Source organism: Centroberyx gerrardi, chromosome 14 (assembly GCF_048128805.1).
Source record: "Centroberyx gerrardi isolate f3 chromosome 14, fCenGer3.hap1.cur.20231027, whole genome shotgun sequence".
Classification (NCBI taxonomy): domain Eukaryota; kingdom Metazoa; phylum Chordata; class Actinopteri; order Beryciformes; family Berycidae; genus Centroberyx; species Centroberyx gerrardi.
Window position 1 is genome coordinate 8,923,868 of NC_136010.1, and position 17,982 is coordinate 8,941,849.

A 17,982-nucleotide genomic window follows, 5' to 3' on the forward strand; every position below is an offset into this window, starting at 1 on the left:
GTCTTATGGTGAGACTCTAGTCACATGACAAATCATTGCAATCCAGCATAGCCTCATATATGTCAGACCTTAATGGAAATGCCCTAAAGAGTTTCCCTTTATAGAGCCGGTGCACTCATAATTGCACTGAGACAGCATATTTGGTTGGATAAAGCCATTTTCGGTTGGATAGAACCATTATGTAAGTCACGGGTCGCTGAAGCACTGTGTCACCCATTCACCCATTCACAGTATTTAACATCCTATTTTGATTCATGGCCATAAGTCATTGGTTGTACTCTCAGTGTTCAAAGGCAAAGTCATGCACTGTGCAGAAGATGTACAATTACATATTTTGCCACTATTTTTTAAAAAAAAAAGGCATTTGTGAGCACAGTAGGGAAAGATGAGTCACTGGTATCAAAATTATTCTCCTTCAGTTTCTAACAAACGAGAGGGGCAGTAAAACTCATCCAGAATTTTAAATCGATGTCAACAATGCAACATAAAAGACAGTTACGAAAATGCAATTTCACAGTTCCATGAGGTAAGAAATGTACTCATCTTTGCATTTGGATGAAAATTAGTTTGGAAACAAATCAAGCTATGCGTCATGGAAACCCAATCTATCTTTTATTGTTGCTGTAATTCATAATTATGCTGTACTCTGTTGTGTTCAGAAAGGCTGTTAGGAAACACAGCATACCTTTTAATATTTCACCTGTGCAACAAAAAGTCCCTGGAAATCTAGATGCACCATACATCTAAAATTGCTCTGACTCTTGAATGGGAAACATAGGTCTACTTAGAACAAGAAGTGATATTGTTCTGCAGCACTCCACTAGACCTGCCATCTAAAAACCTTCACATGTTTCTATCAGACATCAGTCGAGTGTGTTGGGGCTGATGGTAGAGCTCTCAAGGGGCTAGACAGAGGACTCAATGCCTATTGACACAGCACTTCAGACAGAGCGAAGACGACCGTTTACACAATAAAACCACTTTCTTTGGCAGTGATGGGAAAAATAGGCCCTAAACATGAGATATATCTGCTCTGGGTGATTGTAGGTGCCTAAAGTGTGTGTATTTTCCGTAAAACAATAAGCCACTGCAAAAAAAAAAGATAGCACAAGTCATCATACAACCTATACGCTCTCTCAGTTGTGTCTTGGCTTACCAATAGACATCCAGTAGATCTGACGGGGGGGCACGCCATCTGGAGGGTTACACCTCAGGATGACCGGCTGGCCCTCATCAACAACGGTGGGCTCAATCTTCTCCTTTGGAAACTTGGGGACACCTAGACAGAACAACGGCATTTAAGAAAAAACTATCATGAAAACCTGAAAAAAGGTTTGACCAAGCAGAGGTAAAACAAAATGATCTCACACTGTAGATCAGCTTCTTATAGAACGGTTACTTACCGGCAACGATTACTTCGATCTCCTCTGTCATGGCTGTTCCCAGCTTGTTAGAAGCGTAGCATCGGTATTTCCCCTGGAACTTAGCGAGGTGGCTGTTGTGCAGTACAAAACTGCCATTTCTGTGGTTTGTTTTTGTTGTGGAGAGGTGGGGAGGGATAAAGTCTTTGCCATCTTTTGTCCATCTGTATCTGTTGGAGTGGTCAAGCATTACAATATGTTTTTGGGACTGATGAAAGCTCTCTTAGCTCTTGGCACACTTTATCTCAAATCAATGATGGTGGCCTGGATTTATTTGAAAAGCAAGATTCAGAGGCAGGACAGGTGAAGTGTTGATCTCACTTACTCTGGTGGTGGGTTGCCCCTGGCGTCACATCTCATAGTAAAGTTGTCATCAAAAGGAAGGGCAACAACAGGACTGGGTGTGTGAGTTGTTATGGTTGGAAGCTGCTCCACTGCAACATGAACACAGATGCACACGCAAATATCAGAATGTTGCCGATTCAGTCTTCGCAGGCACGAGGGAAGACAACTGAGGAGAAAACTTCTTCCTTGTATTTGTTTCCTCTACTGCCTCGTATGAAGTCCGCATTAACAAGCCAGGAAAATGGCAAAGGCATGTGCTAACAGGTTGTGCCAAAAAGTGTGGCAACAACACGGCATGCCTGAACAAACAAGTTGCCACAGATGGACACTGAACTAACAAAGCATACGAGGATGTCACTGCAAAGCATAAAAACCCTCATCAAAGTAACTTTGCTGGTGCACAATACACTTTGGTACTTCAGGCTAAATTTTCCAGTGTTTTGTGTATGTTTAGACTGTAGTTGTGTTGGACACATGGAATATGTATGACACTTTTTCGTCTTATGCTATGTCTCTCAGAACGGAGAGAGATAGCTTGGAAATACCAGATTTGAGGATGAGCAACCAATTCCATTTTCAAATAAGATAATATCTACGGTAGGTTTTGTATCCCTGTATCCAGACTATTCAGATGCATTTCCTCCATCACCATCATAATGATCCTACCTTCCAGGGGGATATTGAAGCTTGTGGCCCTGGAGGTCAAGGCCAAGAGGAGAGCAAGGCCCAGGCTCCAAGGTGACCTCATCACCCCTCCACCGGTCAACGGAGACAGTCGAGACGAGAATATCCTGCTGGTTGGTTCGCTGCACATCAGCTGGTGTCAGTTAGAAGACTGAAGGCACAATGGACCTAGGAGAGTCAGATAAAAAAAACATGGTCACAAGTTCAATCATTCAATTTGGGAGAAAAAAAATCGCCACCCTTTTAATTTCTAAGAGAGGTGAGATAAAGTTTTACAAGCCCCTGTTCTAATTACAGAAATGCAGCATAGAATGAGCATTCCAGAGGGAGAATTGCTTTGCAATAAATGAACTGCAGAATAATCACACTAAAGGTAGCCCTGTTGAAAATGGGCATTTTATACGCCATGGCTGACTGCCAACCCAAACAAAAGAAAACCAGCAGGCAATTACATAAATAAAATCTGACAACACAAAAAATCAGTAAGCCCACATTCCTCACAGTGTGTTTCTACCTTAAAACATATTAAAGAACCCCATATTATTCTGTTTTTATGATTTTTATGGTTTCAATGCTATGCTATGGCGCAAGGTAAGAGTAATGTTCATCGTGATGTTTTGCAAATGAATGTAGTTTATTTAAAAGGGTATTTACTGAATAAATTTGAAGCCAAACAGTCACAACAATGGACCCTGATTGGCAGACAATTCCAGCTCAACCAAACAGCCTAACCTATGAGTGTAGGCATTACAGGAGGGAGGTCACTTCAAATGCTGCAAATCTGCTTGATTGAAATGATTTTAGCAACTGTTTAGTGAGGGCTGCCAATCAAGACCAGTTGTGATGTGTGGACTGGAGTTAGTCCAAAACTACCGGTAATAAAAAAAAATATCCATCTTAACAAGTCATTTAGTCTACTATTGAGTCCTAAAATCGTAATTTTTTTAAAACAAGTGAAAAAATCTGCCAATGGGGTTAGATAATTTCACTTGTTTCCAATGCAAATCAACTTGTTTCAAGAGTTTCATTTTCTTGATAGTAGTACAGTGATCTGCCTTTTTCTGACTTGTTTCAAGATATTGACATTCATTTCTAGAAAATTCCTGAAACAAGTGAAACTGCAATGGAAACAACTGGAGTTATCTCACCCCAATGTCAGAATTGTTCACTTGTTTTAAGAAAAATAAGATTTGAAGGTTGAATATGAGACTAAATGACTCATTAAGATATATGTTTTTTGCAGAGTGTAATAACCTTACATTTAACCACTCAAACAAATTCAAATTTTGATAATGTCTACATTAAATGTCTTTTATTATATATGTATGTCAAAAGAGGAAAATTTGAATTCCTCTAATAGGGCCCCTTTAAGGGACCTGTGCTTTGATGATACGACACTCCCCATCCAGGACACCAGCCATCTAGAGTTGGTTGTCCCTCATTGTTGTGTTCTTGTAGCACGACACAGCAGAGCTCTTGTCTGGAGATTACCCTTTGAACTGTGTAGCTTGGCTGGTGGCATCAAATGGCATGCTTACAGTAAACCCTACTGGCACGATGGCTAAGCTGCTGCCTGCTATGATCGCTGGATCCAAGATGGCAGACTATAAGTTGGTCGGCAGCGGTAAGCCTGTTGGTATTCCACGGCTTAGTTCTCACAGTGCCGAAACTGTGGCGGCAGCACTGGCAATGCCAAATGGGTTCACCGTTCCAGCTAATCCTGCAATGAGGAGAATGGAGGGGGGGCTCAACCAATCACATGCCACCTCACAACGACATGCTACGACTCCTCTGAGGACACAAGGCTGCATCCCTCCTTAGTGAGTAAGGTTAATATGGTAATCGTTGTAGACTAGATTCAGGATTAAGCTGCTTGAATTTACAATCAATTAAACAAATTGAGAGATGGCGGCGGAGTATTTTTCTCGGTGAGGATTTCTGTGATTATCTGCCGATGGACTGAATCCTAAGCAAAGCTGGTTAGATGGTTCTTTGAATGGAGTAGAACTTCATTTTACATGTTTGTAGTAAAGTTCACAGTCTCCCTCACTCTTACTCTGTTGCTATATACTGTATCTCATACAATGCCACACACAACACACACACACACACACACACACACACACACACACACACACACAGTACTTTGCAGGAGAGACCACCTACCAGTGCAGGCATAACTAAAAACCCTAATTGCAGTGTTTGTGATTTAAATCAGCATTCCTTGAACGCAGAAAGCCACTTTTACACAGTGAAGCCAAGAGAGTCCTTGGTAGGCAGGAGGCCCTGTCCTCCAGTGACAGGAGTGGGACCTTTTATCCAGATTTGTGTTGATCCTGACAATACAGCATCAACCAAACAGGCAACTTTCATTCAACTGTGGCAAATCCACTGTTTGGTGCATGAACCTTGTAGATTAGGCAAATTATTGAGCTTTATGCATGCATGGGGATCTGTAAAACCTGCCACTTTTATGATAACTCAAACAAAGTTGACAGAATTCAAGAAATTTAGTTTAGAAAGCAAAATCCCTGAAGCGTAAAATGGTGTGTATTCACTATGTAAACAGATAACAAAGCATTTGTTTGGGGAGCCAGGGGATCTATTACCTGAGCACATGGCAGGGCATAGCCACAAATCCGCAGGGATTTTGTTTCCTAAGCCAATAGTTGGCCAGTGTGACTACTACACCGCTAATCCTTACCAACACACACTGTATACAATGAGCCCCCCCGCAAATCACCCAACCAACCAGCACCCCCACGGGCTATGCATGTGTAGCTGCACAAGCATAGATAAATGCAGAAATGGTAAATATACCCTAATGATCCATATATGTTGTGCACTCAGCGAAACACTCAAACACACCCACCCACACACACAGACCCACACCACTTCCCAGGGACTAACAACAAAACACTGTTCATAAAATATCCAATACTTACTGTTTTTAGAGTCATTCTAAATGTTTAGTCCACCTCTAGCAGAGGGCCAACACAGCTGCACTACAAGTCCATAGGAAAAGTTTGGGACAGGAGCGTCAAGGGAGCATTCCAACAACTCTCTCTGAACCAACATCTCTGACTTGGGTCTGTCCTCCTAACCCCACCTCACGTTGCTCCTCTCCTGGTGCGGAGAAACGCCTCCCCGCCCGCCCCTCCACTCGAGCGGCTAAAGGGGCGATGGGAGATTCACTGAAGTGACATATGTCGCCAAAGCCTCTCACTTGGCAAAGAGGCTCTCTAAGCCAGCGACAATGACCGGGACAAAGCCTGCGCCGCAGGGCTATTCAGGCAGCATTAAAGAATGGGTGGAGAGGAAGTACAGGCATGTCTTTCTCTCTCTCACTCTCCCATTTTCCTTGATCCCTCCATCCTGCCTTCCACTAAATATGCACGCCCATTTACACCCGGCTCCATCTGAATGATTTTAATGCAATGTGCCTTAGCTCCATTGAAAAGGGAAGGGAGTCATCTTCTTCTCTCACAGGACCAGAGCTTTTGTGGTAGCATACTTCCATTTCCATGCAGTGCTCCAGGGTATTGATAGTGGAGGCATGGGAGAACATGCCTGAAATATACATGATGATGGTAATAGGCTACTGGGATCTTTAGCCACATGATTTGGTTTTCCTTTTCTCTATTTTCCTACTCTTAAACCAGTGACTGATTCTGACTTTTGCCCTAATGTCAATGTAGAGAATGGTTAAACCTAATAATGTTGTCCATTTAAGAAAATACAGTTGTCATCACTCCAAATGGACCATGTCCATGTCAAAGAGAGCGTGGCTTTTGTAAACATTGGGAAAATGCTAAAAGGCAACGCCAAACAAGGACTTACATATTCGCCCAAAGCTTGACATGCTGTGTAGACACATGGGGCCATGTACACACAAAGCCAAACGTAAATCAACAGACAATAGCTGTAGTATGTAAAACATACATTATCTGGTCTCTGTAAATATATACATAATGTCACCTGCTTGCATGTTGTGGGAACTGGGACAAGCTAAGTTAGTGCCAGAGGAAAAAAACATAATACAGTATGAGGCAAAATCCTTTATATATATATAACTTATGCCAACATACAATAAGTCATCCTATATCTTTCTGACTACTGATAGCAGTTGATAAATACTATTACATAGGGGCTCAGTGCATGACACATATGACAAGTGAAATTTGTGGATTTATGTGGATTATCCATTTTGTACATTATATGTATTTTACTTTTTTATTTTCTACTTTTTGTAGTGGAAACCAACACAAGCATTCATTGTACAAACACATAGTAACACTACAGAAACCCAGGCTCCCCTCCCTCCCACATATTTGTGAACACACTGACACACTCATACAGTATGTGGGGTGGGGCGATATGTTCATTGTTTACTTTTGTTAACTGATGTAAAATATTAAATATATACGCTGCATATATATTAACAGATTATGTTGGCTCACATCATTATCTTTCTGATAAGGAACAAAAGCTGAATTCATAAGGCTCTACATTCTGTTGTGATGGTGCCTGTGGCCTTAACACAATTAACAATTAACACCTTCATATGCCAGCCAGATTCTCACTCAATGAAATAAAAGAAAACGAACCCAGAGAGAATTCCCAGCTTTGTCATAAGTGTTTTCAGGGTCTTCGCCCATGACCTGTTCCACTGTGCTTGTTAAATTAACGTGACTATTAAAACAAACCACAAAGCAAATCACAGACAAATGAATCAGTAAAATTCCTCTTTAATGTCTCACTAACAGCTCAAACCCCGTTGTGACTTAATAAGAAGTTTGCCCTGCCCTGTGCCTTTTTGTTGTGATGCATTTCCTCCACAGCCACAGTCCTTGCCTTTGGCGTTCTCTGATAATTACTAGGCTTTTACTTCGGTCTTTACGCAAAGCTCACAAACGCACGGCAATTACAAAATACCTTCAAAACAAACCTACGACAAGGTTGACATACAGAAACATGAGATGACTGGGTTCAAAAAAATCTAAGTATACATATGTGTGTATAATGAGTATAATCAAAGACAGGGCAGAAGGGCACAACGACACACCTAAGTATGCAAATCTAGTGTAACAGAGCCAGCTAAGGTTGTGAACCTTTTGTAATTTTAGTACATGCTCAAACTATGTGTTGAGCTACAATAGAAACAAATCAGATATGAATCCACTCAACACTCTGTACAGTATAGGCGTTTCACACACACACACACACACAGATACACAAAAGAAATGCATTCTGGCAAACAACTACACTGTCAACACAGACAATGACAGCAATGATGGAGGAGGTTTCATACCTACTCAAACTTCGGCCAGTGCTGAGAGGAAACCAGCCATCACACACACACACACACACACACACACTCTACTCATGAACAAACACTCCTATGCAAACAAAAACTTTCTACTTCATAAAGTACACAAAGCATATCAAGCTGAATGAGTTGAGGCTACTTAAGTTCTCATTCTTAAAATTCAGTGAGTTCCACGAAAACGTGATAAGAAAGAATATGTAATTAAGCAAATTCTGCGCGCTGCTCTAGAAAAGCTCTCAAGCATGTGTCCAATCCTGCTGAGATGTGCAGCGCCGACGATTACCACTGGCTCCTAATCCCGGCGTCATGAATTTCAAAGGGTGTTAGTTTGGTTGGGCGAGTCAGGTAAAGAAGCACTCATCAAAACCACTCGTGGATGAATAGTGCTTTTGAGCGTGTGTCTCGGTGTCTGTCTGTCTCTTGAACAGTGTGTGCGTGTGTGTGTGTGTGTGTGTAGCATTTAGCCGTGGTGACCTGTCACTCCTGCAACACTCCCCCACCAACACATACACTCACACACACACACACACACACACACACAAATAGCTAAATCACATGAGAATATATTGTTTGCATTTGGATATTTTTGCACCAAACAAACAAATATAAAGCAATTACAATAGCATGAGTCCATATGTCAGTGATACCCATGACACAAGCAATTTGTTTTAAATTGAAACATGTACAGAAACATATGTGAATAAACAACTGGTGCGTGTGTGTGTGTGTGTGTGTGTGTGTGTGTACCTGGTGCATGTCTACCTATCCAAATAAAGTCAAATCAGTGTTTGTGAAATCAGACTGCATGGGAATCAAGAGAGGCCGATATTGTTAATGTCTGTAGATATGTGCGCCGGTGACTTTTTGTATGGAAAATTCCATCTATGCATCTACCTTTTGTTATCTAGACATCTTCAGCTGTGGCAGGAAATACGAGCAATTACCTGGGTAATCTGCAGATCTCTGTTTGTGTTGTCAGGACATGAATTGTTCTGCTGCCTCAATGTGTTTGCATAGACAGATTAACAAAACAGAAGCACTGAGCACATGCCAACATAAGTCAGATTCCTGTAGTCCTGTCTCTACTGCAGTACTGTGTGTCAAATTCATTGTTGAGCATCAGGGACTCAGACTACAGTTCTTAAGTCTGCACCACACACTGAAAAAAAAAATCCTCTTCACCAGTCACGTAGTCTCATATTCAGTCTTATCTTGTTTTAAAGTGTAGATATGAAGATAAATCTGACGGGGAGATATAATTTCACTTGTTTCCAATGCAGTTTCACTTGTTTGAAGACTTCATGAAACAAGTGACACTATCTGGAAAAAAGGCACTGCACCAGTACCAAGATAATGTGATTCAATACAAGATTAAATGACTTGCTAAGATGTTTTTTTTGTTTTTTTGCTGTGCATTTCCCTTCACAACTGGCATAGCAGTTTTATGGTACTCCAATACTAACGGCTGACACCACAAAGTAAATCCGTTTCAACTGCTTTTTGTTATATGAAAGTGTGGAAACAGCAAAACAAAATCCACCTTGACAGCCAATCGCTGCGCCGCATTCCGCTCACACATCAAAAATGCAACCCAGTTAAGGTCAGAAAATAACACCTCTCCTTACCTTTAAGGTCAGCGCTTCTTTTCGTCATTACTTGTCAGAACTGTTGTGTGTGGCTTGTCGTCTCGGTGCGAGTCCCCAAGCACTTGAACAAGCTAGTAATCATCTAAGCCTGGAATTCACACAAACAGCCAGCCCCTGACAGCTTTCTGACACACATCAAACACGTCCACATCAAACCTGTGCTTCCAGTATTATGTAAAAGGGCAGCAGCCCTACAAGTTTACGCTACACACAAGCATAATAGGCTTAAAGGAAAAAGCGTGCAGCGTCTCATATTTCAAAGACTTCTGAAAGAGTCCGACCAAAACATTGTAAAACACGCACATGTGGGGAATTATTGGTAAACAGCATTAGTATTTGCAGTCGTGGCTTATTTGAACTACTTATTCCCCACTCTTTTGGCAATGTTCCAGCATGGTTAACATGACCTAAACTTGATGAGGATGTTGATTTGTTTGTAGTGTGATCACGCTTTACAGCTGATTTATTTTGTCAGTTCGATCAGAACGCACAGTGGCATGAAAGGTTTTCAGGTCAAATCAAAACATAGTCAGTGTTCACCCAATTCACCACTGTTGCTTCATTACAACAGCAGAATAGCGTTTCATTCCTTCAATTGTCCTTTAATATAAATGTTAGGTTTGCTGAGTGCATGTCTGGAACCTATTTTGCGGAGCTGTGTCACTCATTTAAGTGCAGACAAGCTCTCACAGTCAGGGGTTAAGTGGTTAATGCTTTGGCACACAATGCTTGGTGTGATCACATGTGAAGAGCTGCTTCTAAATGAGAGCTAGACCGGCACGCAAACAGTTGGCAAGCCATTACATTTTACCACCTCAAATCCCCAAAACCAAAACACAGACCTTGAGGTTCCATATTTAGTGGGCAAAAGAGGCTTCCCTCATCAAGCACACATTAACCTTTTCGCAAATAGTTTCACTTCGTAGTAAACCTGGAGTTAATTTGATGAAATGGTCAGAAAAACAACCTCATCTTCCATAGAAAAAAAATCAAAGTCTGCTGCCTGCAACTTAACAGGATGACACATGGCTACAAAACAGAGTGAATTATTCGCAGTGTGCCAGTACAGAAACACGTCCCTTGGCAGCAGTTAAGAGTGACAATGAATGGCATTCAGAAGCTTAATCAGTTTGCCACAGCTAGCAGCAGCAGGAGGGACAGCATGGAGACAGACAGTCACACTCAGCTTCCTCCCCTCAGATGTTGAGGCCATGAGCAGACCTCTTCACACCTTTGTTCACCCTGACACATTCTCCATCACTGGTGTTGCAGAGAGAGAAAGAGAGAGAGATAAGGGACTGACTACTGCTTCTCCAGTAATGCTGTGTTTTACAGTCTGCACTAAGCTGGTAATTAGTTTACTTGATAATCGTGAAGCCCTATAGTGGTATTTGCTTGGGAATATCTTTTTAAAAAATGTCTATGAAATGGAAGAAAACTTGCCTTCAATTATGATTTTTCATTTAATCTAAAACTATGATTTCAGCATGTTTATTAGGTGCACCTCAATAAGAGCTGAGCATCTGCGTCTGTATTTGTGTGAGGACGTATGAAGATTAGCCCCAATGAGACCCTAGATGAGGTTGTGAACGGATGTGCGAGCATGTGTATATTTACTTTTGCTCTATGCCACTCCAATAATGCATACCGCCTGAGCACCTAAAAACGCTAGCGCACTTGTTTGTTTGTACGTTTTAACATTTGCATGCTTATGTTTACTCATTTACTATGTTGTTTCATCAGTCAAGTTAATTGAGCTAAATTAACTTCTTAATTGAACTTCTTTTTTCAGAGATAGTCCAGCCTGTGGGGTGAAAATACAGTGAAATGCTTATGAAATGACCATGAGCATTTATTCATCAACTAAACTCATTTTTCAAGTTCTGCAAGAAATCCATAACAGAGGCTGCCGGGACAATATCAGGTTTCTTCCGGCACATTGCCACAAAGACAGGTAACATAAGGCTAACGTTAGTTACTTGGCCATAAATTTCTGTGCTACTTTGCTAGCCAACTCAACGTCTCTTTTAATTCCTGCAGCTAGCGAGGTAAAATTCCATCCTGCCCTTGATGTGCCATGTATGCTGGATCAATACATCAGTGTGTCTGACTCTCTTGGTTGTATTTTTGCCTTGCAGTTAAGGACAGCAGTGAGAGCTTTTGCCACCTCCAACAGTAAAGAAAATGTAATATGTGGGAGTTTCAAACAGCTTGAACTGCAGTCTTATTTCTGAATATCAGTTTGAGCCCAAATCCTGACAGTTCAAGCATGTGCACACATACACACACACACACACGCACACAGCCTAATTTATGGATACAATGCATTTTATAAAGTCCTTTCATCAGCTGGCTTCTTTTATACGGTAAATAGGTAAGTAATTAGAAACATTTTGAAAAAATATTTCCCTTTAGTCACTGTGGATTTTCTATGCCAAGGCCTCATATTGAGTGGAAAGTATTAATGTTATCGTATTTAATAACTAATAAATGCCAGCATATTATAATTGGTGCTGAACTTGGTCTCGACCACCTGTGTTCTTGGTCTTGTCTTCGTCTCGACTGATATGGTCTTGACTACAACACTGCTAAGAATCTTGAGTGTTTACTATGAATACTGTAAGAAAGACATCAGTAGCACGTGATGAGCAGCAAATGCAAACTCTAATGTCCATCAAAGGTATATTTTCTGAGAGGGCTGCCCATAATGAATACACCTGTTGACACATTGACAGCATCTGCCCTATTCTTCTCATTGGCGGGGAGAAATGAAAGAGATGAGAGTGACAGCCGCCCATGAAGCTAAAGAGACATCCAGGGACTTAGTGACAAGTCTTGATAAATACCATTTTATCATGTTTAGAAATAACAGCTGTTGCATGTCCCTCTCTATCCCTGGGATTAGCGTTCATCACCAAAGGGCTCAGACAAGGAAAGTAGTCAAACCCCTCTCCAGGGCAGAGACCTGCCCAGTCTTGCTACACACACACATCACTGTGTTCACTCTCATCCTACCACGTGCTCTTTCTCACCCTTCCTTGTAAACACCAAAAACATACAGTACTTTGCAGATGTCATTCCTCCAACTTAAGGCAGGCAAAAAGAAAAAAGCAAAGCGCCATCTTCCTGTCGCTTTGAAAAAAAACGCATTTGGTCCTTTCTTCAAAAGGCTCGCACCTGCAGCCTTGTTTTCTTCTCGAACAAGACAGAAAATGATAGTTCTTGAAGAGTAATCTTTCCACCTTAACATTTGTTTGGATGAAAAGACGTGTGAGCCAATACTCAAATCCCATAAGTGTTTTTGACATTAAGCAGCATTATGCATAATCTGTGTGGATAAAAAGATCTGACACCTTTTAATCACTTAATGATTGGCATATGGGACAACAATGATACATGTTAAGCATTTCATGGAATCTGTTGTACTACTATACCAAAAATACTGTAAATAAGTGTAACATTCAATGGGAAATTCTACATGGAATGAAGAGGGATAGTGTAGTTAAGTGTTGGCATAAATTTTGAAATTCATACCACATTAACTATAGGCTTTTTAGGAGGAAGAGTGAGGGTAAACAATTCATCTGGCATCCGCCTCCCCTGCATCATCCTTCATCACAGTTGTGGAAAATTCAACAAAAATAAATGACATATCCGCCTACTCATGACGAGCTGGGAATCAATGAGTTTTGAAGCATCTGCTGCAACATGTCACGAGAAAAAGACTCATGAGTCATCCCCACTTCAAAGTGTACACTCATACACATTCCTCAAACATCATTACATCTGCAGCAAGCTCTGACAAGGGCTGACAAAAAAATACCCATAATAAATCAGATAAGGCTCTCCACTGTTCACCCTGGCCTTTTAAACTATAATGTGCAACGTACGCAAGAGACCTCCCAGATTGTGTGAATCACATTATCACAAGAGGACGTAAAAGTCAACTCATTCCAAATGCCATCACCTTCATCCTGATACAAGGATGATTGATTGTGGATAAAATGTGCTTCTCTGACAGGGCTCAAGGCATTTCATGTGCCACTTCTGGAAACTGACTCAAACTTCCTATTTCATATCACGTTACTGTAACCTGGTTTGCCCTTCCTCCAAATCTGTTCACTCCAATGCTATGGAGTGGCTCAGAGCCAATGACGCTTGGGGAGACTCATCCCAACAGCCTGGTGGGTCTAAATTACAGCATAGCTCGGGACAGCTACCATAGGGACTGCACCTTGCGTCGTCCTGTGCGAGTGATAGCCTCGCTACTGTCTAACACAGGCCCATGACAGGGTTACCCCTTTGAAAAGTGTCAGGGCCTTGCTGCATTAGCATTTCTGGAACACCATGAATGAAAGTGTTTGTTCTGGTCTGTGCGCCCAATTGAAAGGGTCCATTAAAGAGTGTTTTAGGGGTTCCACTGTGTTGGGTCGGAAGTTTGGGAGCTGGTGTATGGACTCTGGAGGAAAGTGCCACTGCAAAGAAAAAAGTTTAGAAGTTTTGGCCTGAATCAATCCGTATGCAGATGACACAGCGCTCGACATCCTTCAACATGCGAACAGGTGGGCCAAATAAAAAGTGACAGCGTCAAGCAGGTTGAATAAATGTTTCAACACAGACATGTTGGCAGGTTACGATGAAACTGAGGATGGCTGGTCTCACATTCAGAGCCAAGTATCAACTCAAGCCTGTTTACCCTTGCTGAGAGATTGCGACATGCCCTGTGGCAACGTTGCTGACTAACAATTATCAGTCAAACACCTTATTAAGATAATGCTAGAAGCTGTGAGGACCTTCAGTCTACCTTTTTAACACCACTACATTTCAAAAGAGGCCTACTACCATGACGGATGTAGGGGGAGGTACAACGGTACTTTTACCGACTGATTATTATAGTAATTATTGAACCAGCATCCCCCTCTGTTTTCACTATCTGCACCAACAACAGCATGTTTGCAAAAATAAAATGCTGGCACTACTGACAGCCATCCAGCCATCATATATCCTTTCCACAATGTGTCCATATCTGCAGGCAGCCAGGCTAAATGATATATAAAGCATTCTCAATGAAACCCTTCCTAATAACAAATCATTGCTACTGAGCTACAATATGTACTGCAGTTAAGATTTGGGAGAGAGAACTATATCTACTGTGACTGTAGGTGCATGTCGATTATAGTCATCATAATTTAACAATGTTTTCAAGGTAACTAGAAATTAGCTATTTTGCACTCAAAGGTAAAGAATCTGTCAACAGGTAATAAGCTAACGTGAACAAGTTCGAAGTATGTCTTTGGACTTCAGGGCTGTAATTTCATGTCAATTAAAACTTTTAACAACATGTGAGGCCCATTTAGCTAAGGGCATTTTAAAGCAGCCACAACATGATTTATGCATTGGAATGAGGCGTTTCAGGCAATGTACAGTTACAGTACAAACAAAGATGCATGTTCATTTGCCTGGACTTCTGCCTGATGGCAACGGCAATCATACGCTTAGACGCACATCAACACATATAGGTAGCACAGCGTACCGCCACAACATGAGAGTCTTGTGAGAGATTCCTCTGAACAAGGTTGTGAACCTGGTGTGTGTCCATGTGAGTTTGTGTGAGAAAGAACGAAAGTTAGGGAAAGAGAGAGAGAAAGAGGGAGGGAGGTATAGAGTAATGGGGGGGGGGGGGGGTGATATCTACGGCACAGGAGAGAGAAATCCATGGGAATTTAGCTCATTAGCATATGAATCAAATTCCAGCAGCAGGAAAAGACAGACATTCAGTGCAGAGCCTGTTGTTAGGAATACCAGCGGTAGATGAGCAAAATCATTGCGCTGTGTGCGAGGGTCAAAGTTAATCCTCCCATGGTGCTCTCCAAAAGTGGAGCCAGGGATTTCAGAGGCCTGGGTAAAATATGATCAAGATCAAACAAAATATATTACCATAACATGAATTCAAAACAACTTGTACAACACTGGTACAGAATACTTGGGATAGGGATCAGACTCTAATGAGTGTTATAAAAGCTGCTTCTTCTACTGATGGTTATGTAAAGACATCTAAGAGAAAGAGTATTTTCATCAAATGTGTAAAATACATCACATCCCATGCATGTCTAACCGTTTAAAGATCCAACACTTGCACATAAGAATCCAATACCTCAGCAGATAATGGCCCATTTTAACACAAATTTGGGGAACACATCGGAAATGCGACAAATCAGGGGAAAACAACAAGCACAAGCAGCAAAACAAGCACGATTCCAACTTGAGGATTGCTTGCTGCGATGAATGATTTTTCTCAGCAGTGGTGGAAACCTGTTACAGCTCATCTAGATCGCCCCAACCTTGACGCAGGAGAACATGTATGGACATGGCTGCCATGTGTCATAGCCAAATTCTTTTCACCTGTCAGCCATGAAAGACCTCTTATCACTGCGTTGCCCTACATGTGTGTCTGATCAACTGTTAGCTCTGGTTTTGATTGTGTGGCATGTTCTGAATTTGTAGAGACCTGTCTAGGTTGCCCCCTCTCTCCAGGCTCCAGTACCAAAACAAAACAAGAGTTTGCAACGAGCCACTAAAAGAAATCAGCAGGAGGTGACCACAAGCAGAGAGGAGAGAGAGACAGAGTTTACTTCATAGTCTGACAACTGGGACATGTTGTCACTGTCAACAAGGCTGTGTACTGTACGGTATATGCCACAGTGTATTTCTGTATTTCTGTCTCAAAACAAGGGTTGTCCCAAAAGAGGGGTCTTAACAGTGAGGGCACTGTTCAAAAGCAAGAGTCTAGTTGAGTGGCGTGAAGAGCATTTCAAGTGCCAGCAAACCATGTTCACCACTCACTAGGAGGAATGCTGCCTATTGTCTATTGAGCTTGTGCAAACGCCCCTGAAAGTGCAGCATGGGGGTGTTCACTGGGTTGGAGGGAGGCTGAGGACAGTAGTACGTGGGTGTCCTCAAAGCCAGATCCCCCCGTTCCTCTTTTCACTATAGGTGGTCGCGGGTGAGAATATGGTTGCTTCCATTCAGAAAGGGGTGCAAAGTTATTTGTGCCCCCCTGTGTGAGGCAGTGATTTCACCAAACAGTTGTCGGCTGGAGCGGTCATGACCTTTGCCCTTGGTTTTTTAGGAGTTACCAGGGCCGAGAGGCAGAAAGCCAGACTCCATGGTAACAGGAATGCTGGTATCTATGCCAGAGAGCTTTACAAGGAACTCTGACAATTTTAAAGAAACTTCCACACAGAATACATGCCTCATCCCTTGACAGGTGATAGTTTGGCTTATCAACAAATGTTTTACATGATACTGTATGTTACATGATCTATTCACTGTATGTTCTGTTGTTCACAAAAATATAAAAGGCAGAGAAGAGAGACAGGCAGAAGAGACAATTAATTTCTAACAGTGAGAGTATTTTAAACCGCAGTAAAGACTGTGTTGAGTTCCTATGTCAGTGACTCCAGAAAGCATTTCACAAGCATTCCAAACGAGGACTAGCTGTCCTCGGAGGAGAGCAATAAATTCCACGACCAAACACATATATCAACGCTCAACCTGCTCAGATTCTCTTTCACAGTCTTCTTCCTCTAAGCGAAGCCAACCGAGCATCATTAAATTATTGAGCCAGAAGTGGGAAATGAATTCCAGCGTGCCCTAGTGTGGCACAGAAGCAGGGAGTGACTACACAAACTGATACTCACAGCAGGAAAGACCATGGGAACCGCATAGCAGAACCACCGTTCATTCTTCCAGTGATCAAATGTAAAAATTGTCTCTTTGATCCCTTTTATGCATTGGTTTGTATTGGGGGCTGGGTGCAAATGATGGATGGTATTGTACCACTGATTATTGTACCACCAACTCAATACAGAAAGCTGCAGTTAGGCCAAATTCTGATTGTAATAAAAGTTATACAGTGTTATACACAGTGAACATCAATTTTGACAATACTTTTCTGATACCAAACTTTATTTCTTCCTTCTCATTGCTGAAACAGGTTTTCAAGAGCAAATTCACTGTGGACTCACTATGGAGATTGCTTAATTTATGCATGTATGCATTATCTGCAGATTATCTGCTTAAACAGTACTTTTGAATAGTTGATCTGCATGAGTGCTTTCTCTAAGACTATTAAGACTATTGATATGTAAAATCCATGATTGTTGTACTTCTCTAGAAAAGCAAATACATTTTGAGTCAAACTTTTTTTTTTTTACAAACCTAAATTAATTATTTTCTGCAGGAGCTCTCAATGAAAGTGAGTGCTCCTTTGCAGCCTTTGCAATCCACTTTAAAGCACTCTTCTCTACATTTTGTTGCCTAAGTTGACAATTTCTTGAGTCTTTAGAAATGGTTTACGAATGATTTGATACTGAAGTTGTAGACTAAGTGCGCAATTTAGACCATGTAAATTTAAGCATTTCTACCACTGAGCTGCCCGCATTTTGACATTTCGATTTATCTCTCAAAACACTGTAATTAGATAGCTTTGCACATGACATGACAGGATCTATGCCTGTTTAAGAAGTTTTGTATTTTGCATGGGTGAGAAACTTTT

The 17,982-nt window shown here is 41.5% G+C and overlaps 1 protein-coding gene across 4 annotated transcripts in view; it reads right to left on the minus strand.

Annotated features, from left to right (window-relative positions):
• The window catches only part of chl1a (cell adhesion molecule L1-like a), a 49,620-nt gene that overhangs the window by 27,235 nt on the left and 4,403 nt on the right, over window positions 1–17,982 (minus strand). The window contains exons 1-5 of one of the 4 annotated variants that reach the window (XM_078288340.1): window positions 5,396–5,717; window positions 2,433–2,618; window positions 1,747–1,855; window positions 1,404–1,591; window positions 1,157–1,279 (exon numbers count right to left, since the gene is read on the minus strand). In XM_078288340.1, coding sequence (XP_078144466.1) covers window positions 1,157–1,279; window positions 1,404–1,591; window positions 1,747–1,855; window positions 2,433–2,580 — 568 coding nt within the window. In that variant the 5' untranslated portion in view covers window positions 2,581–2,618; window positions 5,396–5,717. Of the gene's footprint in view, window positions 1–1,156; window positions 1,280–1,403; window positions 1,592–1,746; window positions 1,856–2,432; window positions 2,619–5,395; window positions 5,718–17,982 lie in introns of those variants that run through there. The other 3 variants (XM_078288342.1, XM_071907420.2, XM_078288341.1) reach the window with 3 other exon arrangements.